The following is a 26,988-nucleotide window of genomic DNA, read 5'->3' on the forward strand; positions in this document are numbered from 1 at the left end:
AGGCTCATATTAAAGCAATGGCCCAAGTATACAAACAGCCCAGTAGGAGAGTGCCACGCTGAGGAAACACAGTTCTCTGCAACTTGAAAAATAGAGCAAGTTAGATATTTTGTGCTACTATTGATGTGAGTCGCACAAGGGGCAACAATGGATAAGTAATGAGAGGAAAGCCTGTGATTATCTTATGCTCTGTATATCTAGTGCGATTGAGCACCATGAAAATGTGAATGGTATTTTAATATTTTTAGCAATAAAGCGCTTTATAGGATAAAACATTATTTCTGCCTATTTCCACTTTTTTACGGAGTGAACAAAAGAAGAAGAGGTGGCACGATAGAAGTACTAGAGATTGGAGATCCATCAGGGAGTTATCATTGCAATAGTTCCATTAGGAGTACACAAGCGCTTTATGACCAAACATTATAAAATGTGAGGTCAAAAATCTCCAGGTGGGAACACATCTTGGTGATGGTGGAGGAACACTATTTATGATTACTGTATGAAGAGTTTGGTTGGATAGAACTGTGAATTAGTGAAAAACAGGAAGATCATCAGGAAATACACGTTACTATATGTACTTTCTACACATATGTTATGATGATTTTTTTACATACATGTTATGATTTATTGATTTAGATACTGTCACAGGGGGTGTTGTAGTATTGGGAGGCACTGAACTAATATATGTTTATGGTATTAGAGCAGCTTAGATGTCCTGACAGCTTCTGTCTCTGAAGGCAGAATGTGGCTTGGCCTGTCTGAGCTCAATGGGGGAGGATTCTGGTGCAGGATGGAATATTCCTAGCCTGTCACTACTCATCTGAAACCTTTCTAATCACTTTCCTGACAAACTGGTGCTCTTTCCCTACTCTCGCCACTCACAAAAAGAGTGTCAAAGCCTGGAGGCAGGCACTTAAAAAGGCTCTGCTGACCCAAGATGGTCACCAGGGTCACCTGGACGCAGCGTAGCCAACTGGAACCAGAAAACCATTTTTTTTCTGACTTCCTCTTCAATTGCAGTTCCACTGCAGTCGAATGCTACCTACAGGGGAGAAAACAAACTACACTTGCCTACAAGGAGCTCTTGCAGTATTCTTTTTATTTTAGACACAAAGATTATCTAAATAGACTTCACAGAAAACCATGAGCAAGGAGCTCTGCTAGGCTGTCAACTCAAGGAAGCCTTGAGGTAAAGGATGTTGACTCAATTAATGAACAACTATACAGCCTCATTCACATAGGTATACCTATGAGTACACCTGTTCAAAGGGGCATCTTTGCCCACACAAGATGCTCAGGAATTCAAAAAAATATTATGGTAAAAAAAAATATGCACAGACATTACATGCATCCATGTGCAGGAAGGTCTATTCATGTCTATTAGGAAGCTGCAGCTGCATGGACCCAGTCACTGGTCTTATTTTGAACTTCATGCAGGTGCATGTCCCCAAACTCCCACTATCTGCATTCAGGGGCATGCTCCCACACAGATATCAAATTGGGATGAGTGGCTGTATCCATGCAGCCACTACATCCCAATAGACATGAATGGGACAGTCTACACTGCACTGAACACCTGTGCTCATTGCATGAGTGAATGCATAGGTACACCTGTGTGAATGAGGCCTTAACATAAATTGGAATCTCTTGATAAGGATGGGTATAAGATGTTGATTTGTAAAGCAGAGTCAGGGTGACCATTCTTGACATAGACATAATGCACTTAGCATTGCTAACTAGAAAGAAATCATGGGAATAGCTTATTGTTATTGTCCACAGATATTTCTGATCACCTGTGCGCATGCTTAAACCTTAATGTATCCCTAAAGAAGATCTGAACTGTGCAAGCTGGTCCTAAAAAAAGGTAAGCAGAGGAGAAATGACTAGTCACCACTTGCTGCTGATCTTTTTTCCAATACTGACTTACCATGCCTTGTTCTTCACTGTGTCTCTATCTGGAGATGGCCATCTGGTTTAAGGAGAAGGGGCCATGCTTTCTCATGGCAGGTCTACCCCCCCCCCCGATGACTTGTAATTTGATGACTGGTGGGGAATTCAAAAGGCAGCAAGAGAACTTTAACAAGCACACATCCACGTAATGAATAAAGCAAAATCAAGGATATCCTTGTGCTATAGGTCAGATTCTTCTCCAGGAGCAGCAAAGCAGTAATATCACCAAATCTCCCATCCACAATTCTGGTCAGGAGATCTTGTATTGCAGATAGAAAACTATGAGGCTCAAGGCACAGGAAAATGCATTGTTATTTTCAATGAGAATTCATAACAAAAGGTAGATTTTCGAGGTACTGCTTAGACACAATTCATGTTGCCAGATGTTTCCAGATGTCTATATATGAAAGCAAATCATTTCCTTTTGATGTCATATCCACATAAGGTCAATTTCTGACATTTATGCTGTTTAATATTTGTTTGCTTTTCCTGTTTATTTTGATTGGCAATTCTATTCAAAACAGGTGTAGCTTGGATGTGACATTGCTCACCTCTTCAAGTTGCTTCTAGGTTGGATCCTAAGGTTATGTCTTTGGCCATATAACTCGTTGTCAGTTGTTGGCATCTGCCACTCTGACCACCAGTGACGAGTCTGTAGTAGTCTTTGACCTAAAGAGTCTTACAGTCATAAGGTGAGATCTCACAATCTTGCCATAAGAATGAGTAATGATCATATATGAGAACTTTACAGAGTTCTACAACCAACTGATCTCTGAAACGGACTTGGACTTATTCCTTTGTATCATCTTTGTTTTTTATTAGATAAAATTGGCACTGGTCACATCTGAATAGCACATAAACATGGATGCTCAGCCAATATGAGCATGGACGTTTATGCAGTAATGTGAAATGTTTGTGCATAAAGGGCAATTGCTTAGTGCTGGCATCTATTAGTCGATTCGTCTCACCAAAATCCAATGCCTACAGACAATGTAAAATTAACATACAGTATGCTCAAATGAAAGCAATACACTAAAAACAGATATGTGAAGCAGGTACTTCAAAGATGCTTGTAGGCCTACACAACTTCTAGAGTCACAGCCACTCCAAAGCCTGGGAAGCTTTAACATCCCTAGAGCACCTTCAGGAACAGAAGTTGCACTTGACCTTTTCCCATTGCCAGTGTTTGTGCCTCCTTAATGGATAACCATTCTGATGGGAATCTTAGACAACCAACAGAGAACCATAGAAGCAAGTAAGTCCAAAAGTTCTGTCTTAAAGTTCCTCTTTACATTCTTGACTTTAGGGATATTGGGACACTACAAACTTTGAAAATATATGTGCAGGTAAGTGCCTGCTTCACATGCTTGCTTTCAGTTTATCTACGTTATGTTAAGGTGAGCACAGGTTCATTTTAGGAGTTTTGGATTCATTCTGAGTCACTTGTTTGGTATATTCATCTTGAGGCTTGAGGAGACACTGTCATATTGCCCATGCAGATCTAAATGAAAGTATCTTTGCAAAGGCTTATCCCAACCCCTTTTACTCACCTTGCGTGTGCTCCCCTGATACTCCTTCCATCACAGTCGGTGTCTATGACCCAGGTTAGTGGTGATATCACTCCCTCAGTCATGTAACAGTTCTTGGGCCTAGAAATTGACTGCTATTATTAAGCAATGTCACAGCAGAGCAGGTCACCTGCTCCCTTGTACCTAGAAGCGCCAGGTAGTGTCACCAGATGTAACAGAAGAAAGAGCATTGGGGCTCTTGCAAGGTGAGTATAGGGGGTTGGGAGGGAGGCGTCTTTATCACTTTGCCCTGTTTATGCAAGCTAACATTGTGTCTTTATCAAATAATTTTTCTGCTTTCTTTTTTTTTGTATTACAATGTTTGCCTTTTTATTACTTGGATTGTACAGTAGTAAGATCTTCCCTGAGCCAAGCAACCTTCAGCTCTTATTTTAAAATATCCATCCTATTATCTGCTGTCATTGGCTCGTGGGATGATTACTGTGCTAATTAAAGAGTAAAGAAAAATCAGAAACTGCAATTTAAAGAAAAACTGATAACCTGCCAATACTAGGCTCAACAAAGTTATTTTTTTAAGCAATGCTCATGTACCCTAACAAAAACAAAGGTTACTGGCATGATAAATGCATTGACATTTTATCTACAAAAGCAGTTTCAAATTTTTTTAATGTCACAAAATGTGTTTTGAAAAATTAGTATAAAAGTCACCCATAGCAACATTTGAATATAAAAAACAATGTTTCTTTTAATGAGCATAGTACAAGGACATCCTTTCACTATTGAAAATACCATGAGCACAAAAATTCTCAAAAACTTTTCTGTTGGTTGTCTTTGTCATAAAACAATGATGGATTTGATTGTCATTTTTACGTTCTTTCAGTGGACAAAATAAATGAACTTTATTGAGCTACCAACGTGTTAGTGATAAGCTTTACAAACTACAGTTAAGTTTATATGCATCATTTTTGTTATGTCATTCCATCAACTATTCTGTCTATACTTTATAAAACCTGTTTTATAGAAACAGAATTGAATAATTCTTGGAGACGAAAAATGTAAACTTAATAGAACAAAACAAGAATTTGGGTATCTTTTATACGCAGAACCTACTTTTTCTTTCTCGAGCAAAATTGCACAAATATTACATAAATGAAATCATTTATAAAGGCCCCAATATGGCAGATTTTAGAAATAGGTAGTGTGCATGCACATTGTACAACAAACGAAGTATAAAAGTTTTTTTTTTCTTTTTTTTCCTTGTAACACAATTAATCTATTTGGTTATGATAAAAAATATATACTGTATATAATGAATATTCAGAAGCCCTGTTTTGTATGATTCCATAGTAACTGCATATTTTGTGCCTTTTAAAGATCTATAGTATAAATATTTTTTTAAGAAATATGTACAGCTATTCACTCTGATGACTAAATAATACACTTTTTGATTTATATAACATTGTACAAGAAGTAAAAGAAAAAAAAAAGGACAGTTAACCTCTTCCCAAAAAATATTGGCCTATGTAGGGTAAAAGCTGAGCTCCAGGCAATCAGGTAAATATACAGATGAAATACACATAGAGGAGCTGCTTTATCTGCTAAAAGATTTGAATTTCTGTCCACCCAGTTCTGAGATTTGTACAACCCCAGCACAGTCCTCCCTGACAGGGGAGAAGACCTAACTTTTCTCTGCTGCAGTTCAGTAACACTTACAGGTCTTGTCCCTCCCCCAGCCTAAGTTTAGTTAAATATATATATATATATATTTTTTTTTTTTTGTATTATTTTAATTTATTTATTTTGTTTAATCAGTACAATGCACCTACATTGAATGAGAAGCATCCTTGTGCTGATGTCTATTGTCTTAGGCAGGCCATAGACAGGCTGTTTATCGGCCAAATTTTCGGCCGATAAACACAAAATCGGTCAGCCCCATTGCAGATGCTGCTACCAATGTCCATGAAAAACGTCCGTTTTTCATGGATTTTCCAGCATGACCGATAAAAATAAATGTGAAGATCCACAAAAAATGGCCGACGGGCTGGCCCCACTAATGGCGTGAATATTGGCCGATTTTTTGTGCAAACGAAAATCCAGCCGATAAACGACCCATCTATGGCCTGCATAAGTATCTTCCATCCTCCCCCAACCCCCATAGCAGTAATCTTTTGATACTACAGGATTAATACAAGTCACTGGACTGCCCTCTATTCATAGAAGCTGTACTATAGCTTCCAACAGATGGATGAAAGCTCCTCCTCCATAGTGATTTTCATTGCTGGAAGCTATAATACATTCTAGGTATGGAGGGGAGAAAAGGGAGGACATATGGGCATAAACAGCACTCTTAATGAGTGCCTATGACAGCTCCAGTGGCTCGTTTTAACTGGAAGATTACTGCTGAGAGAGTATAGGATCAGGGTGAGGGAAGAAGACTTCAACTAAGAGAGCAGCTACCAGCACAAGCAACACTTTTCATTCAATGTATCATTCCTTGAGCGGATTTTTAAAAAAAATAAACGTAGGCTTAAAGTCAAAGGAGAAAGAGCAGAATAAGGGGCTCATCTCTTTGTCACCCTTTTCTCTCCTCTTATCAGTATGCTCCTTTTAGCATAACTGAATGGATCGATGCACTACTTCTCTTTTCCCAAGTCTAAGCATTACAGCAAGAAGCTGATGCCAGTTCCAACAAAAGTACTTACACTGCTTGCACTGACTTTAATACATTCATAAATACAGGGCTGCATTCATTTGTGTCTTTTATAACTGTAAGGAGTTCAACTTCAAATATTTATTAAAAAGGTCTTCATAAAAAAAAAGTTTACAATGTATTCTGCAAAGGTAGTACTCATACGAGTGTTGCCACTCTGCCTCAAATTTAGTATTTTCTAAGCTGTAGTTAGCCTGAGCTGGATTCACCTTCTTAGGTCTCTCTTGGGCTCTGGTTACTTTTTGCTTCAGCTTGCTGCTGAGGAGTGTCTCTAGAAAAAAAAGAGGCTGCCTAATCAGAGCCTGCAGTCTGAAAATGGTGGCCATGTGCAAGGATAGCTGCTTAGGTTTGAGGTCTAGTATGCTGAACAATGGGAATGAAGCACCATGGAGGAACTTCTGCTCAACTGGGGAACCTGAGAATCTAGGTGAAGCTTAGTCTTCAACTGAAGTGTGGTAGTTTCTCTCATCAAGAAGTATACTAGTGTCTTACAGTCAGGAGCTGATTCCTCAGAATGCTGTGTTGGCTTAAAAGTTTTGTGAAGACTGTAAGTACTTATTGTATTTGATTTGGAGTCTGCCAAAACCATGGGTGTTCTGTGCCCTAACCCTTTCCCTGGAGTGTTGAGGAAGAGTCAATAAACTCCATTTCTTGCATCGAAAGGGCACCCATCTGTTCACATTGCTCTACGATTACTGAGAACTGGACCCTGAGATGAAATGTAAGTCTACCCTGCCTTTGCGGTAACTTGCATGCTTTGGCGGGTAGTGGGTGCAAATATATATTTATTGTTCAAAGAAGGTTAAAAGTATCAGCACTACTTTCTATTGTCTCTCTTCTATTTAGGTCATAATTCATTTCAAGAGTGACCTTAACGAAATTGTAGATGTGTCACAATGGGGCAGAATGTGCTTTTCAAAACTAAGGCCTCTGTCACACCAGCGGACTGATTGGGTCCACTTGTCTGTTTTTCAGGTAGACCCATTTGGACTCTCCAGTCTCCTCTATGCAGCAGCAGGTACAAATGGACATATGTCCATTTACATCTGCATACATCCGATCTGCTAGATGTAAGGGGATCGGATCCCCATCTGTCTGTTTTTAGCAGATTGGATTGGATGTATGCAGATGTAAATGGACACATGTCCGTTTGCATCTGCTGCTGCATAGAGGAGACTGGAGAGTCCAATTCCCTTCTGTCTAGCAGATCGGATGGCAGCCAGTTGTAAATGAACAGGCGGTCTATTTACACCTGACTACCCATAGAGGAGAGTAGGCTGTGTCTGTATCCACTCTGCATAAGTGGAGCTGACATGGACCTGACTATGGGATCAGCAGACAGATCCCCCGCTGACCAAGCAGACTGCTGGCAGAGGCCACCCTATGAGAAAGAGGCCTAAGACTTTTCTCCAAAACAAATAGCTAAATACGCAGATTTTATATATATATATATATATATATATATATATATATATATATATATATATTCTACTATGTATATATATATATGCAGTTTTCCCTACAAGGAATTCCTTTCTGTCCATTTCTGAGATTTACTTAGCTTACAGATTTTGTTCCTTCCCAAGCCTGTGACTGGGCAATGAAAGGAGAGGCAAAAAACTGATGAGCTCATCTCTCTGTCACTCTGCTCTCTTCTCTTATCAGCATGCCCCCTATTAGAGCATGAGCATTTCAGCACAATGGATTTTGCTTCTCCCAGTCTACGCTCCAGTGTACAGGGACTGCACAAGGCTAATTCTAAGTCAAATTTCAGATACTTACACTGCTTGCATTTTAAAAAATAACTTTAATGATGTAATAAAGAATACAGAACGGCATCAGTTTGTGTCAGGTATATAAGGCACCTGCCTGGAGTTCAGCTTTAAACATTTGTTGTTGTTCCTTTATAGTTACCAGAAAGTTTGTGTCACTATTGCATGTTGAAGGAATTCTGGACTAAAAAACTTTAGTTTGAGAAAGATGCAGTCAGCAGTTCCTATTGCATACTAATTCAAGGGTAGTGGTATCCTAAGGGTCCATATTCCTCTCTAACATTATTGAAGACTAAATGATTATATTTTTCACATAGCTCATTAAATTTACATGCACTTCAATTATCCAATGCTGTGCAAAGAAAATTCCAACTTTTTGATATTCCTCTGCCAATGATTGGATGTTCAAATTGAATGCAGGTTCACTTTCCTACGTGAGTTGAGTCAAAAACCCCTCATTCATCTAGAACTGTTTAAATACATTTTTTCCTGAGTTTTTCTCTTTTCTTTTAGCTACATTCTTAAAATAATTCTATTACGTCAAAATGCACATTTTTATGAATGTAAATATAACCTTTAGATATAGCTCTGACAGATTTTTTAAAAATATTTAATTAGCAAAGTAAAATACAATATGATCCAGATCTATGTTTTCAGATACCTATTGAGACATTCATAAGGCATAGAACCGTTTTTACCATAGACACCGCTCTGTAATACATTCTGGCCTACTTGTAATAGCTTAAAGGAACTGTTTTTGTGAACATTTTTTCAGAATTTGAGACTAAGTGTAATCCATTGAGGGACAGTAAGCCATTTCTTACACAACTTTTTTTTATAGGTTTTTATTTTGGAGCTTTGTATAAATAACTAAAAAAAAAAGGCCTGAAACTAATTCAAAAGTGCAATTTAGCACAAAGAGGTGGAAATAAAATTAGATATTTATATAAATGTGGTTCAAAACTGTAAGTATTAGAGGTTAACCATAGACACATGTCAGATCTGTAGGGACTGCAAGATTGAAGTCATAGTTACTCTTGAAAGTATAAAAATAAATTGTACTTTCATTACCGGTGCTGTAATGTAAGTATTTACATTGAATCTGAGTCAGGATAAGAATTGTGTCCAAATGTTTGTCAAACGTGATTGGGACGTATTTTCTAACAATTGGCGATTCCTCCAGGGTGGGTTGGCCTGCAACCATCAGCCCCTATAGACATTAATCTGCCTAGATATGACCATGAAAGGAACTAGTGAGGTTGATTTACTAAAGGCAAATAGGCTGCTCACTTGGTAAGAGGACTTTCACTTTTCAAGGAAAATTCCTTTAGCTTAGGAAAGGAGATGAAGCTCTGCTGAATTCTATCGTCAAGCTACATTACCGATTGTTTTTTTAATTTTCAATGGTTGGGTATATTTTTACTACATTCACTAAGCAAAAAAAAAAATTACCTTGCAAAGTGAACAGTCTTTTTGCCTTTGTGTTGGATCTTGGAGCTAAAACTCTAAAGATAAATGATAGTGGCGAATGTTGATTAGCATGCATAGATTCTGTTCAAAAGCCTTCGAGAATTTGGTGGAATAATCTTCTAAAGCATAAAGTTACTAAAGTATCTTTTTTTTATGCAGACTCTGAAAGTTAAATTGTGCATGCATGCATAATAGCAAATCGATGTTATCTTTTGCTTCAGCCTTATGTTATAAATATGCCATCTTGCTGAGTATGTTCAATTACGTCTCCTCAGCAATAGTGGGAGGTTATGAAAGCATACTACTGTCTAACAGAAGTGATGTATTTTTTTTCTTAAAAGGAAGTTCTCTGTAGGGATGACTTTTTTACTTTGTAGAGTATAACGGGATGGTTCTGTCTCCACTGTAATCCGCCTTCTCTCCTGCTCTTACATCAGTCACTTGTTAGTTGTTTTTTACAAAATGCTGTTGTGAATCGAATGAGAAGGGAGACCACAGGTAAAAACGGAAGGAGCCACATCGTTCTGTGCAGTGATATGCTTTGCCTCATGCACTTTGGATATTTAGAGGTGCACAAGGTTCCGGAGCTTATGTAGGGGCAGAAGGCACAGGAGCACCATCAATCTCTATTATGGGCTGACAGCTGCTGTGGATGGCTGCCACTAGCTTTTAGGGTGGTATTCACCCAGGAATGAATGCCCAGAAAACAAATTGTGAATAAAATCAAAAAGTATTAAAATAAAAATGAGATGTTATACTCACAAACATAAGTGTATGTAAGGGGGCTCTGATGAAGAGAGGACCCCACTTGAAACCCACCAGCCATATCAGACCTGAGTGTCTTTTTCCCGTGTACGAGAGTATGTGCATTGGATCTCATGTCTCTGGATTTGGAATTAGTTGGTGATTTTACATACATTTATGTTTCTGGGTTTAACCACTTGACCTCCAGAAAGTTTACCCCCCTTCATGACCAGGTAACTTTTTGCTATACGGCACTGTTTTACTTTAACTAACAATTGTGTGGTCATGCAACGCTGTACATAAATTAAATGTAACCACTTGACCTCTGGAAAGTTTACCCCCCCCCCCCCCCCCTTCATGACCAGGTAGTTTTTTGCTGTACGGCACTGTTTTACTTTAACTAACAATTGTGTGGTCATACAATGCTGTGCATAAATTAAATTTATGCCCACACACAGAGCTTTCTTTTGGTGGTATTTAATCACCACTGGGTTTTTGATTTTTTTTTTGGGCTTTAAACAAAAAAAGACCTAACATTTTGAAAAAAAAAATATTTTTTACTTTCTAATAAAAAACATACCCAATAAAAAATGTACAAAAAAAAAATCAAATTTCAATCTAAATTTAGACCAATATGTATTTTCTAAATATTTTTGATAAAACAAATCACAGTAAGTGTATATTGATTGCTTTGTGCAAAAGTTATAGCATCTACAAATTATGGTATATACTGTATACTGGAACCTTTATTTATTTAATAGTAATGGTGACTATCTTATAGTGACTATCTTATAGTAGGACTGAGATTTTGCAGCAGACAATCTGAAACTAACTGACACTTTGTTGGAACCAGTGATACTAATAGAGTGATCTAGAGTGCTGCACAAACTGTTGGCACTCTATAAAACCTGTATTATAATAATAATAATCAGTGCTAAAAATATGCACTGTCACTGTAATAATGACACTGGCTGGGATGGGGTTAAACATCTAGGGCGATCAAAGGGTTAACTGTATACCTAAGCAATGTTTTTGTGTTTACTTTCAGGTGCTTTTACTTAGGGATGTGCTGGGTATTATTTGCAGGGAAACAAAATCCAGCACATCCAGAGAGCTCTGTCCAGTGTGTCTCCTCACTGATCAGTGGGTGTTGGCAGTCATCCATGGGCCGGCACCCGTTGATCAGCTTCTGCTGTGATTGGTCAGAAGCAGGGCAAAGGCAGCGCACGCACCCCCTACCCAGAAGTGCAGCATCACGTATATATACGCGTATGTAGATATATATATATAGAGAGAGAGAGGGAGAGAGAGAGATAGTGACCGCACTGCAGCAGTAAAGCAGCTATAGGGCAGTCGGCTGCTGGATAGCAATTGTCAATTTTTTATTAACAAATGATTTATAAAAGACAATGCACTAGACTAGTGTGCCCCCTCTTTGTTTTCTTGTACATCTGTTATTGGCGCTTCCGCAGTCCTATGATGGCAGCAAATCATGGGGGTGTAACGTGTCTCTAGAATGGAGGTGAACAGTGAGGATCCATTAGTCTCTGAACACCACACTAGAGTGCAGTAGGTTGTTTCTGTTCATCTGTATAAATGCCCAGAATGCAAACAGCTATGCCTGTACAGTAATTGGGCAACATATTGAGAAAGCCACAAGAAACAGAGTTGCAATATACATAAATGCACTACATGTAACTTGCAATTTCAGAGTATTTGCATAACGAAAAAAGAACTTTAGTTCTGCTTTAAATCACCAGTAAACGTGAAAAAAATCAATATGATGGAAAAAAAATCTGTTGCTCGTTCATGGACATTTGAGGCAAGATAGGGCACAAAATGATAGTTGGTAGTTTCTTCTATTACATTACAGCAGACATGTTTGATTGGAGTACAAGGACTGTATGTGGCCTTCTTGCATCCCTCAGTGGTTTAAGATTTAAAACCATTAAATATACCCTTAGCTATTCTCCGGTTTACAAGTTGCACTTCCTTACATAAGGAAATACATATTTTCATTTGCATTTTTTTCACTACAATGTTAAGTTCATAGGTGCCATTGTCTTTTTTTATAATTAAATAGATGCAGCCCTCAGTAGATGATAATGCAGGCCCTTTGGAAATTGAGTCCTCTCAATATGACCCACTGTTTCACTTGAGATTGATATGCCTGATTTAAAGGAAACTAAGCACACCATCTTCTGTTCTGATAAACATTTGAAACAATAACAAACCATCAACATTATTTAAACCTCTTTTATAGAAAACAGCTAATCATTTTTGTTAAGCGACCCTTTAATTAAATAAAAAAAGGCATGTTTGACGTCCATTCACATATAGTCTTCAGTCCTTTGTTGACGGCTGCCACATCGATTGTGTCTGTATTAATTGTTGTAATCATCATTATCACCCACATACAAGCATACTGTATATCTGCATATATAATTAAAATAATCTAAAGATCGCAATTCAAACCAATCGCTAACAAAGTGACTGTCTTCTTTTTTTGTTTTTTTTTTTGGATTATTTAATGAAAAGACAATAGTGAACCTAAAAAAGTTCATATAAAATGAATATTTCATTTTCTTACCCTACAAAGGAAGAGTGTGTCCTTCGATTTAGCAAATAAAACGGTCTCCTATTACAGCAGCATATTTTTTTTCTTTTAAATTGTACTGTAGTGCAGTTTATTTTTCATAAAAATACCATACAAATGGTCAGTCTAGTCATCAGCAAAACAAACCGAAAATGAAAAAAGAGGTAATGCTGATGACAAAACAATTAGAATACTGTTGGTACATAGAAAAGTAATCATATTTTATACATTTATACAGAGTAGAAAAGGTAACGGAACATCGGAGCTTAAGCCACAGTCTCCCGGATAGCATTTTCTATTTTCTTTGGAAGAAGTTCACGTCTTTCTTCTACGCTGATTAAGGAATTCCGACAGTTGTGCCCATCCACAAAAAGTTTTGCATACACTGGATTGGAGTAATTTGTTGGCTGTTGGGATGGTGAAAAAAAAAAAGATATGCTTTATTATGCACAGAAAAAAGCAATATTTTAGAAATTAATTTTTAATTTGGTGATCTAAAACTGCTGGGTCCTATAAAAATTCAGTACATTATTTTTTACTTAAAGTTACTTATTGACTAGATGAAAAGAAAAACCCTGCCTGCAAAGAAAATTACTAATATTTACCTGTCCTACTGCATAAACTGCTGATCACTCGAAGAGAGAGCTCTAAAACAAAATGAAGATCAGTGGTGCAAACAGCAGGACAAGTAAGTATTAACATTTTTATGTACAGGCTGGTCTTTACAAAAGTTTTTTAATTTAAAATGCTTAAAATACTTAAAAGTTTGGATGACTTTTTCAAGTCAATGCCATAAACCCCATGGGATGGAACCTTATCTCACCAAGCTCCTTCCTATGGTTAGCAATGGCTAGATTCTGTTTCTGAGAACCTCTCCAGTCACCAGTCCAGTCATCTCTAGCTCAACGGTATTCACATGACTAGGGAGAACTGGCAACATCAGTTCAATCCACTCTCCTGCTTTACTGCATTTTAGCCTAAATGTAAACAAAATGTTGCCAAAGGTGAAGTAATTTTTACCAATATTCATATTTTTCCCTTTTTAATAAAATCGATTGGGGTGAATGGGAAGGCAAATGTTCAGTGGAATAAAAGGCTAACTCAATTTTGCTGTTCACTCCCAGTCATGAGGATACTGTTGTGCTAAAAAGGACTGAAAGGCAGTGTAGGAGTAGCCAACTTCTGTCAATGGGAGAATTTTCACATAGTAAAGCTGTGTAAACTAGGATTACCCAATCATTTTAGGTTATATTTTTTTCCTTGTACGTGAATGAATGATTGGAGTGAACACAGCTTCCTGTTGCTTCCTTTGCTCTCCCAGACGAGCAAGTGTTAGAAGGCATGCAGTCAACCTTCTTATCTCCACTTTCTACAATCTGTGTGTTTTGATATTCTAAAGCAGGGTTTCTCAACCAAGGTTCCATGAAACCCTAATGTCCGTCCAGAGGTTGTTAGGGGTTCCTTGAGCTATGAGCATTTTCTGCCTCTCAGATAGGTTCCTACTGGCACCATTGATCTTTTTTAGCTATCTGTAAGGGGAGAATTCTTCCCAATGACCACAAGTGTAAGGAGCATTCTTCCCACTGACCATCACGCTAATGTATCAAGAGTTGTAGATAGTAAATTTTAGCAGGGATTCCCTGAGACTGGAAACTTATTTAAAGGGTTCCTCTGTGTTGAAAAGGCTTTTCTAGAGGGTTGCATCTGAGTATACTATGATGCTGCCACTGGAGGTCACTTTTTCCTTGTAATGAGACTACAACTTAAAAATTAATTTAGGGTTAATATAAAAGGGGCATTTTTTGTAGATGTTGCCTCTGGCTGAAGTGGAGTTACTGCTCTAGTTCATTTACTTGTGTATTTACATTTAAACTTGAGCTACTGAGCTCTGTAAACAAGGACTTCTATTTCAGTGAGGAGTCTCCAAAAAAATGTAAAAATGAGAAAAGAGTAAGCACATGAAAACATAAATTATCCATATGCTATTACCTTTCAAAGTCTAAAATGGAACACATCTATTATTTTTCAGATTTTAAATTACTTTCAAATGCTTACTTGATGCTATTTAGCATACTGTTCACAATCTAATACTTAAAAGGCCGTGTGTAGCTATCCTAAGTAACAGTGCTTCCAGTATTGTTGTGAGAAATTGGTGATTTGGTTTATCCAGGTCTTTGTTCTTTGGGTCGTTACTGGGCAACTCATGCCTAGGAGAGGAGGAAAGACCTGCTGATAACTTTATTGGTGTGAGTAGCCAATAGTGGAATTTGTTTTTGGAAGGGGCGATGTGGTTGGCCATTAGAACAAGGGTGGAAATATAGTGCCACTTGAGGTAGAGTGCCAAAGAGGAGAATTCTCGCTTTGTCCCTGTAACCTTCTTCTAGTCATCTTCTTTTGAACTAGTGTTGTAAATATAATGTTTACATTTTTTTTTTAGTTAAAACAATTTCACAAGAACACAAAATTACACATGATGAAAAACATTCATTGAACCTTGCCACATTAAACAAAAGAATCTGATGATGGAGTTGTAAAATCAGAACAAACATACAAACACGCAATAATCATGCAATGACAATGTCAGGTGAAGAGAGTCTCACCCCTGGTGCTAGCGGTCCTTTCAGATCTGAATTTAGGTAGCTAGGAGGTGCAGTGTGGGCTATTTTGAAAGCAGTAGGCCCACCCGCTATGAACCTGGACTGTATGCAAATAATAAATATATTAGTATGGGGGTTCCTGTAGAATTATTTTTTTGCAAGATACAAAAAGACCTTTCAAACAATACAGTAATCTACATATCTCAACAGAATCCTTGATGATGTCCCAGATCATTAAAAGAGATTTTCCTCCCTGTAGTGACATTTAAAATCAGAAGCACCAATTGAAAACCGGATCAACTTCTTACACTATTCTTACCAAGCAGTAAATGGCTGTAAAAGTATTTCTACAAACTTGACTCCTGAAATCCTATATTGTAAGCTGTTCATGGTGTATACTGGACCAGGTTAAAGAGACCATGTCACCAGATCATTCATTTCAACAAAAAATTTCCAATAAGCTTATATGTGCATTTAACATATTTTATGAATGTTATTTACCTGTAAAAGCCTCCCTTCTGCAGATTCAAAAGCCCTGAGGCTACTGCTGGTTGCCTCCATCTTGTATGTGATGTCAGCAGACCCAACAGACTTAGATTTCTCACACAAGTGGCCCTCTATAGTATTTCCCTTCCCACTTCACCCAGCAGCTGCATAAAAAGTTATGTAGAGAGGCAAAGGTAGGGGCGGAGCAGCTGAGACACCACAGACAGTAATATAGACATCCCAAAAGAGGAGAGGGCTATGCCATGCAGGGAGAGAGTGGGCTGTGCTAAGGAATTGACTTTTCTTGTAATAGTCAAATTTCCCAGCAAGTTCAAAGGAACTTTGTAAAAAAAAACAGATAGTAAGTATTTGAAATACTTGATTTTTTTGTTTACCTACATTTTTTGTCAGTGCTGGTGTTGGTGGCAAGGTCTTTTTAAATACTTTATCCACTGCCTTAGGGCCTGGATCACATGCTATCATCAAAAGGACAATGAATTCCCATGTTTACCACAATTTCCTACAGGATAATGTCAGAGTGACTGTCTGATGTTGGGGTCATTGTCCTGCTACATCACCCAAATTCCAAAGTAAATCCACCACAGACTGGCTTCATAAAAAGAAAAAGTGCCTTCTGGAGTTGCACAGTCAGAGCCCAGACCTTAACCCCATAGAGATGATGTGGAATGACCTCAATAGAGCTGTTCACATCAGACATCCTATAAATGTGTCCAAGCTGAAGCAGTTTTGTAAAGAGGAATGGTCAAAAAATCCTCCTGAACACTGTGCAGGTCTGATCCAGAGCTTTTGGAAGTGCTTGCTTGAAGTCATTGCTACTACAGAGGTTCGACAAGATATTAGCTCCACGAGTTCACTTACTTTTTCCTCCGGCACTGTGAATGTTTATTGGGTGTGTTCAGTAAAGACACAAGCCATTGTTAGCGTGTCATCAGTTTAAGCACATTGTGTTTGTCTATTGTTGGGACTTAGATTAGAATCAGATCACATTTTATGGAAAATTACTACAGAAAACCAGTTAATTCCAAAGGGTTTACACACTTTTTCTTGCCACTGTAAAAATCAGCACAAAGACCAGGGATGACATATGAGGCACAGTTATACATAACAATCCTCAGACTGTTTTTCATCAGCTTAGACAGCTCAGAATGGATGTATACTGATTGGTTGCAGTAAGCTCCTACAAGTTTTCCTGGCCATATTGAAAAATTACAGAGTGCAGAGATTCAGACTTACTCACACAGGAAAAAAAACACAAATATAAATGCGTCACAGCATACAATTAGAACACACCTACACAGAAGTAGATCATTTCTGAGCACAAGTCTCTAATATTAGGACTTTGCTGAAGAAAATTTTTTTAAACATCTCAATTTTTACTTTATTGCAGAATTATGCAGAAATATATTTTACCGCAATGCAGAATCCTGACTCAATGACTTCCTAGTATAGCCCAAATGATGTAAATCTTCCAAAGATAGTACAGTTGATGGATTCTCCTTAGATTGTAATCAAACCATTAAAACTCAATTCCCAAAAATATTTTTTAAAGTTTAGACGCGGCAAGCGTTTGAGCATCAATGGATTCCATTGGTCATAATATCAATTTTTTATGGCCATTGGACTACATTATTGCTGGAACGTGCTTGTAAATGGTCTTCTTCTAATAGACATATAAACACCTATATGAAACATTTTCTAACATAGAGGTGCTTTTACATGCTGAAAAAAAAAACACCAAATCCCTGTAAAAGCTACATTTTTAAAGCTCTGTGTGCGTGAGGCCGAATGTGTAAAAACAGCCTATTACATTTTGAGGTTTCAAGGTGCCCTCTTTCAGCAAGGCAACTAGCAATCAGATGAGAACTTTTGCTGTTACTGAATGTAAAGCCCTAGGATTTTCAAAATTGTTTTTTTACCAGACCTTCTTTTCAGTCCAGAATCCATAACCTTGATTAAAGGGGCCTCTTGTAACTTCCAAAATGCATTGGCAGTTTTTACAAAATTATTGCAACAAATAAAGTTTACCTGGATTATCAACCATATGTTGACATTCTATGTGTCAACAAATCCTGAGATGTTACCTTGAGGCCAAAATCTGGGTCTATCATGCTTATGGGAGCTGCCTCAAAAATTGCTTTCACATTAGATCAGAATACTCAACCACTTTGGAATATTCTTCAAAAAAAAAAATAACTTACAGAGTTTCTGAACCTTTCCAACTCTATTCAATCTGAAAAAATGGAGCTAGGCTTTAAAGTGTATGTAAACCCTAATTATTAAACTTTGGAACTACATTCCTCTGTTCCTCATACTCCACATAATGTTTCCTTTACGTTACAGAATACATTTAAAGTCCACAAAAATTCCATAAAAGTTGAAGCTCTGATTATTTGCCTCCCCCCCCCCTCCACTGCCACATTTGGCACCTTTTGAGGGGGAGCGGATACCCAATCCCACTTCCGGTTCAGTTCACCGACACAATTTGACCCAGAAGTTTACCCCCCACAGCCCTCTGGGAAACTCAAGAGGTCCCAGAGGACTGCCTGAGCAGGTAGATGCCCTAATATTAAAAGTCAGCAGCTACAGTATTTGTAGCTGCTCATGTCTTATTTATTTGTGGGGGAGGGCCAGGGGCCGGAAGTCTGCTTTAAGACACTCTAAATCATCCTTTCTCAACCAGGATACCGCCAGAGGTCTTCAGGGGTGCCGTGGGAAAAATGGCTGTCACTTGAGCCCGAGCTCCCGATCCCCAGCCGCACTGTACGTCGGCACTGGGAGCCATCACACCGCTCAGCAAGGTGAAAGCAAAGGAAAGGGGAGTGTCTTCTGTGCTCTCTGCTTCCCCCTAGAGTGCAGTACCCAGCTGTGTGATAGAAGCTAAGGTACTGTAACGTTTCATGATGCTGTATACATGTGCCTGTGTGTGTTTGTATGTGTACATGTATGTGTGTACGTGTGTGTGTGTACATATGTGTGTGTATATGTACGTGTGTATGTGTGTGTGTACGTATGTGTACATATGTGTGTGTATGTACGTCTGTGTACGTACGTGTGTGTGTACGTACACATATCTGTGTGCGTGTTTATATGTGTGTGTTTGCATGTGTGCGTATATGTATTTTACATTTAATCTCGACCCTCCGCAATATGTTGCCTCCTCACCACCTAGTTTAACCCCGTAAAAAGCAGCATCAATCACTACACCACAACAACCTAGAGGTATACTTCCATCTGCAGCAACAGCATGTGTATACCCCCCAGCTGCTGTTTCTGCAGCTAAAGGGGGAGCAGTTGGGGGTGGTAAAAGCAGCTCAATTGTGTGGTTTTACCGCCATCCAACCTCATAGATGAACAGGTCCTTGGTTCACAACTGTGTGGCTGTGTGTAGGGCAGACCATTCATTTCAATGGGTTGCCTTACCTGCAGAAAAACAGGGAAAGTCATCCCTGACCTTAGTTTTAAAATTGCACCACACCAAAAACACCCCGCATTTGCCAATATATAGGGGTACCCCTAAAGAGCAGAGCATTTGTCTGCGTGTCAGGAATGAGTGCGATTTGGTGTGCATTTCCTGACACACAGTAACGTGATCCAAGTCTTGCACAGGGGTACCTCGTGACTGAAAATAGTTTTCAAGGGCGCCCTGATTGGAAAAAGGTTGAGAAACACTTGTCTAAATACCCAGAGATCCTGTTAGTTACTTTGGCTTCCTGTAGTTTTGTCACGATGCTAACTATGTAAGTACATCCATGCTACCCTGGTCACATCCCCGGCCTCTTATCTTGCAATCACACCTACAGGAAGCCATGCTGGCGCATTTTATATATATTGTACATCTCATAGTTTTCTTTTTAAATAAGGAATTCACATAAGCTTTAAAATAATCTTTAAAGTGTAGGTGTTTTTTAAGGTATTACAAGCACCAACATAACTAACTTAACTTTACACCATGCTATTAAATTGACTAATGTTACCTTTGTATTATCCTGTGGGCCAAGTGTTCCAGTCACTTCACTCTCAACTGCATTCTCATACTTTAGGAAATCCAAACATTTTTTTACAAGGTCTCCCTCTTACTTCCTTCTGTGTCTCCTCTTGGACAGAAAGTGAGGTCTCACCATTGAGACACAGAGAGAAAAATAAAATACCTGACAGTAGAAATAACCATTCTCCATCCAAAACTAAGAAAATATTTTGGATTTACATATCCCTTAAGTCCAGTTGTAACAAAAGTACACTTTTTGCACATGGCCTTGTGGATGGAGTTGAAGAAATCTTCCCTATTGAGTCTTGTTGAGATGAGAGATTGATCTGTGATCAAGGCAGCCTCCTAAATCTGACATATCACTGTTGGATGGAATAGGCTCTTCAAATATCAGAATTGTATTTGTATTGTTTGCTTTTAATTGGCCTCCAGGCTCTTCTGTAACAAGCTGCACTAGTGGAATAACAATAGAGAAGTGCAGCCATCCAACACGATCCACTTTAATTGCGTAGCAAGACAAAAAGGTGTAATGAAAAATCCAATAAGGAAACTACCCAACTGCATTGTTTATACCGGTCATCACTTCTCTTTGCTGTCTAACTATTTGTCACATTTTTCCATAATTACTCATTTACAAAGACCTTGCTGTAAATGATGTTAAATGTTAGTCAAATTAAATTCTCCACTAGTCTCAAGTTAAGAGCTTCCAACCACATAATGAACCGCTATACCTTCTCACCATGGGGGTCACAAAGAGGAAATATAGACAACCAATTTATGCAAGGGTCACCCTATTCCTTTTATTACGAAAGCAATGGCATCATATAAATAATTTCTTCATTTAAAGGATACTAAAAATCTTCTTACGGCTTTTTGGCTAAATCTAAATGTGATTAGTGTAATGTACATCATTTTATTGGTGAGTGCTTAAAGTGGAATTCTAGTCAATAACCAACTAAGGTTAAACCTACTCCCACTGCTCTGGTCCAGTCTTCATGGCGGCTTCCGTGTGCAGAGAGAAAGATGACAATGGCTGGGAAATGCCTGGGAGATGACATCCCCCATAGGCATCTTTGTCAGCTATCTCTCCTGCACAAAGAAACCGCCGCTGACAGATCAGCTTTGTACCAAAGCGGCTTCAGAATAGGTATGTGAAGGAATTTTTTCTTTACAGGGTTAGATAGAATAGCTTTAGAATGGGAGTAGGAGTATGTTTAGTCTTAGCTATTGACTGGAATTCCACTTAAAGTTTAAAAAATAATTTTTCTACTACTACTTCTTGTATATCAAGACAGGAAGGAATGAGAAATCTCTCCAACAGGGACACAGACAGCAAAACCTTTATAAAAACACAATTTAGTAAATTGGGAAGGTGTAGAACTCTGCTCTCTGCTCTGCTGTCTCTTGCTATCCAAGTCTTCCTGTCACAGTGACAATTACCTCTTATGATAGGGATGTAAGCTGAAGCAGCAACTTCTATCAAGAATTGTTATTTCGCAAAGAATCAAACAAAACCACCATGAGTCTGGATTGCAGCCTCAGGCATGCCTCATGGTGGTTTTCTTGGTTGCTGCGAGAAATAAACACATTACGGAAGTTACTGCTTAAGCTTATATCCATTTAATACCCAACTCAAGAAATGACAAAAACCCTATATTTGTGAGATTAAATGATGTTTAACCAAAGGGGATGAGGGATACGATGTAATACTTACCTTACTGCTTGCTCTGTTGGGATCCAGTACTCCTCAGCTCTAGCTTATGAGTGGTCCCTTGCCATGTTCTTGTACAAGCAGAGCTAGTGAACTTGCATTGTTCTTGATGATGTAATTGTGCAAACATGGCCCAGTGCATGTTATAGAAGAGGATTTGGAGGATGAGGACACCAAGGATTCCTCAAGTAGGTCCAAAGTCACTTGCCTGATGATAGGGCCCTGCGTGGCTCCAAAACATTGCCTTTGTTTGCACTATGAAACCACAGAATAATACTTTGGACCTGTTTGAGGAATCCTTGGTGTACTTGTGACATTTGCTCACATTGAGTGTCCATGGCTCCAAGTCCGTGATCACTAAAGCACCTAGCAATACCAAACAGCCATTTTCAGGCACTTGTGCGTTGGAAATACTGTGATCGGATTTGGAGGACCAGTCACAGAGATAGAGAATGCCTGCTGAGACTAGGAGTAAGGTAAGTATTACATCTTACTCCTCAAAATGAGCAACAGCAGCCATGAGTTTGATTACTTTTTAAGAGCAGGTTGTCACCTATATTGTAGATGTGATTGGTGGCTATAAAGCTACCAGTTGCTTCTACAGTGTTTTTTCATGTGCTCTCTCCCTCCCTCAGTGAGACCTCCTTCCTCGGTCCCCAGGCTCACCTTAATATCCTGAGAGCCCAGGATCACAAGACGACATATCAGGTTGCCGGATGGAGACAGATGGAGGACTGTCTGTTCCTCCATCTATTCTGTGACATGGAAACCCATAAGTGCTAAGCTCTGCGCACTTTGGATTCAGAGCCATCAGTTTCCAGCTAAGAAACCTGGGTGAAGCAATGGATGAAGAACGCTGTGTCCTCTACCAGATTTGCTTGATTTTTTTGTTTACCTACATTTTTTGTCAGTGCTGGTGTTGGTGGCAAGGTCTTTTTAAATACTTTATCCACTGCCTTAGGGCCTGGATCACATGCTATCATCAAAAGGACAATGAATTCCCATGTTAACCACAATTTCATACAGGATAATGTCAGAGTGACTGTCTGATGTTGGGGTCATTGTCCTGCTACATCACCCAAATTCCAAAGTAAATCCACCACAGACTGGCTTCATAAAAAGAAAAAGTGCCTTCTGGAGTTGCACAGTCAGAACCCAGACCTTAACCCCATAGAGATGATGTGGAATGACCTCAATAGAGCTGTTCAAATCAGATATCCTATAAATGTGTCCAAGCTGAAGCAGTTTTGTAAAGAGGAATGGTCAACAAATCCTCTTGAACACTGTGCAGGTCTGATCCAGAGCTTTTGCAAGTGCTTGCTTGAAGTCATTGCTACTACAGAGGTTCGACAAGATATTAGCTCCACGAGTTCACTTACTTTTTCCTCTGGAAACAATCTATTATTTAACATACCAATATGGATATTGTAATAAATATGTATATTATTTCTCCATAGGTATGATGACAACTACACCAGGGCCATGAGATTAAAAAAAACCATATTACACATGCACTGTCAATACTGGCTAGACATTAATCCCCATACAAGAACTAGATATAAAGTCCACAAAATACACACATTTCTTTAGAAAAGAGTCTGTCAGATGTAAGTATAAATAATAGATCGTTTTCAATTGGACATATTGGGGTTTGAAAGTCAAAACCAGGATTATTTTACCGAGGCATTGAAAAATATATTTGGTCCCATATATGCTCAGTATATATGTGTGTGTTCATATATATATTTATATATATATATATATATATATATATATATATACACACACACACACACACAGGTAAAACTCAAAAAATTTGAATATCGTGCAAAAGTTAATTTATTTCAGTAATGCAACTTAAAAGGTGAAACTAATATATGAGACTCATTACATGCAAAGCAGGATAGTTCAAGCCGTGATTTGTCATTGTGATGATTATTTTTCGATTTTCACCTGTATATAAGTATTTGCCCCCTTCCTGATTTTTTTTCTTTTATATTTGTCACACTTAAATGATTCATATTATCAAGCAAATTTTAATATTATACAAAGATAACCCGAGAAAATACAAAAGGCAGTTTTTAAATGATGATTTCATTTATTAGGGGAATAAAGCTGTCCAAACCTGCTTGGCCCTATGTAAACAAGTGCCCCTTAAACCTACTAACTGGTTGTGCCACCCTTGGTGGCATCAACTGCAATCAAGCATTTGTGATAACTGCCAATGAATCTTTCACATAGCTGTGGAGGAATTTTGGACCACTCTTCTTTGCAGAATTGCTTTAATTCAGCCACACTGGAAGGTTTTTGAGCATGAACAGCCTTTTTAAGGTCATGCTACAGCATCTCAATCAGTTTTAGTCTGGATTTTGACTAGGTGACTTTAAAATCTTAATTTTGTTTTTTATAGCCATTCAGAAGTGGACTTGCTGATGTGTTTTGGATCATTGTCCATAACCCAAGTTCACTTGAGTTTGCGAACTGATGGCCGGATATTCTTCTTCAGGTTGCTCTGGTAGAGCGCAGAATTCATGGTTCCATCAATTATGGTAAGTCGTCCAGGACCTGAAGCTGCAAATCAGCCACAGACTGTCACACTACCACCACTATGTTTGACTATTGGTTTGATGTTCTTTTTATGAGATGTTTTGTTTGTTTTATGCCAAATGTAACAGGACGCACACCTTCCAAAAGATTCAACGTTTGTCTCATCAGTCCACAGAATATTTTCCAAAAAGTCTTGAGGATAATCAAAATGTTTTTGGCAAATGTGAGACAATCTTTTGTGTTCTTTTTGGTGAGCAGTGGCTTTAGTCTTAGAACTCTCCCATGGATGACATTTTTGCCTGGTCTCTTTCTTATTGTTGAATCATGAACACTGACCTTAACTGAGGCAAGTGAGGCCTGCAGTTCTTTAGATGTTGCTCTGGATTCTTTTATGACCTCCTGGATGAATCATTGTTATGTTCTTGGATTAATTTTGATAGGCCGGCTTCTCTTGGGAATTCACGACTGTTTCAAGTTTTCTCCATTTGTGGATAATGGCTCTCACCATGTTTCACTGGAGTCCCAAAGCCTTAAAGATGGCTTTGTAACCCTTTCCAGACTGATGCATGCCAATTACTTTGTTTCTCATCTGTTGTTGAATTTCTGTAGATCGTGGAATGATGTGATGCTTTTTGAAATCTTTTAGTGTGCTTCACTTTGTCAGACAGCCTCTATTAAGTGATTTCTTGATTCAACAGTAATCAGGCGTGGGTGTGGCAAATGAAATTTAAGCTTTCCAAAAAATGTGGGTAATCAAAGTTCATGCATGATTTAGCGAGGGGGGGGGGCACTTACTGTTTTACATAGGGCCAAGCAGGTTTGTACAGCTTTTTCCCTTAATAAATTAAATATCATTTAAAAACTGCATTTTGTATTTACTCGGGCTGTGTTTGTGTAATATTAAAATTTGTTTGATGATCTGAATCATTTAAGTGTGACAAACACGCAGAAAAAAAATCAGGAAGGGGGCAAATACTTTTTCACTATATATAAGTAACTCAAACAGTATAAAACTTATAAAACTTCTGTTTGATCATTTCAAAGTTAGGCAAACAGCTACCAATTTACAGAATAAATGTTTATGTTTACTAATTCAATACATATTTAAATTTTGGCCAAGGTATATATTTCTTTTAAGTGTGCATGATTCATTCTTCATTTATCAGAAACGGTAAGCTATAGCGATGACAAATGCTTTTATGTTTTGAGACCCAATGTAAAATGGTTAAATGGCTGTAAAGTACAACATGTTATTTCCATTGCTCTTAGCCCAAATATACAATTTATTTCCACTTGCCTAACCTTCCTAAGGCATAAAAAAATACCTGAACATAATGAGAATTTTGTTTCAATAGCATCTGTTTAAAAATGAAGCAGATGAGAATTAAAGGTTTTGCACTCTGTAGAAAAATTGAATTTTGCCTTGGCATTTACTTAAAAAAAAGCCAAATGTTACACATTTTTGCTTCTCATACAATTAAAGCTAAACTACGGTATAGGAAAATGTTTTAAAATACAAGGGGCCTGGGTGTTCTTAAGGGAATCTTGTTCTTTGTGTATTTCTTTGAGATCTGTGTAGTAACCCAGTGTGAAACCTTACCTCTGTGCAAGAGTTTCCTGTAATAAAAACTGCTCACTGCTGCTTTTTCTCCTTGTGCAGGGTAACTGGTCTTGTCTCCACCCCCTCCTGTAGTTTTCTGCAGGCAGCCTGCATTGGGTGGAGCCTGTTTGGCCCTTCCCACAGCTCTGCTCTCTACACAGGCTGTATAGCATAATGATAATATCACTGCTACTTATACAAGATAATATTTGGGTTTGCAAAGGCACATAGTGCACACAAAGTGGATTTATATCCCCTCTGGCTATTGAGGAATATATTTATATTTACATTTTCATGATTAAAGTTCAGCTCTAAACCAATAAAGAAGTCAATATACTATGTAAAATTAGGATATTTCTAAATACAAATTATAGTGATTTGCTTTTATTCAATTTAGTCAAATTGCTCATGCAATTTGATAATTGTCTTGTGGTCCCCTGTTTTGGTCACTAGCCAGATTACATTTTAACCCCATCCCACCACTGCCTTCTGGCCCTTTAAGTGGATTGAAATGCCAGAAGGTGGAGGTGGGCATTCTGGTTATGTAACCTCTGTGGCAGCTAATCACAGCAGTCACGTAATCTGAAAGCCCCTGATCGCAAGTATGCATCAAGAGCTTTCTGTGACACATTAATTACTATGCTGGGAGCACGCAGGGAGCACGCTCTCAGTGCAGTAAAATGTTTACATACAGTGGCATATGTGCTTAGCGCACTTGCCGAGAGACCATATATATGCATGTGGCCGGTGGGAAGAGGTCACTATCATCTTTTGGTTTTGTTGTAAAGACATCCAGAGACATTAGTTTTACTTGCCATGCAAAGTGAGCCTAGTTTTCTCAAAAGAGGTTCCACAGACCAAAAACCTGAAGATATGACCTTAGTGACACAAAACAGACCAATTATCACTCCAGTAAATCTTATCCATCCAGGTGTGAGGTCTGCATCTTTGTAAAACCAAATTATTAATTTATTAAATACAGTATGTATTTTAGTGCATAATTTTTGCATTAGATTATGAGATTGTATTTTAAAGTGTATGCAAATCCAAACCTGTTTTGTTTAATTTTGGATAGAATGGGGAATGATTAAAGCGTATGTCAAGACAGAAAAATGATTTTATCTAAAAAGAAATATAGTGTACTTTACCTTCTGCTCTACTGGTGGTTTCCTCCCTGAGCTCACCTTTGGACACCTGCCTTACTGTTTGACAAGTGTACTGCCCCAGTCAAACTTCCCACCTGCTACTGTCCATGGAGCCTTTTTGACAT

General features: G+C 38.3%; 1 protein-coding gene across 1 annotated transcript in view; it reads right to left on the bottom strand.

Moving 5' to 3' along the window:
- Positions 1-4,127: 4,127 nt before the first annotated feature.
- LRP1B (LDL receptor related protein 1B) overlaps positions 4,128-26,988 on the bottom strand; it is a 2,076,109-nt gene continuing 2,053,248 nt past the window's right edge. Inside the window, exons 91-92 of the mRNA XM_089653623.1 lie at positions 15,372-15,470; positions 4,128-13,178 (exon numbers count right to left, since the gene is read on the bottom strand). Coding sequence (XP_089509749.1) covers positions 13,038-13,178; positions 15,372-15,470 — 240 coding nt within the window. The 3' untranslated portion in view covers positions 4,128-13,037. The remainder of the gene's footprint in view (positions 13,179-15,371; positions 15,471-26,988) is intronic.

The sequence above is a fragment of the Staurois parvus genome, unplaced genomic scaffold (genome assembly GCF_062004578.1).
Source record: "Staurois parvus isolate SC_StPar_1 unplaced genomic scaffold, SC_StPar_1.0 ptg000716l, whole genome shotgun sequence".
In the NCBI taxonomy this organism is placed as follows: domain Eukaryota; kingdom Metazoa; phylum Chordata; class Amphibia; order Anura; family Ranidae; genus Staurois; species Staurois parvus.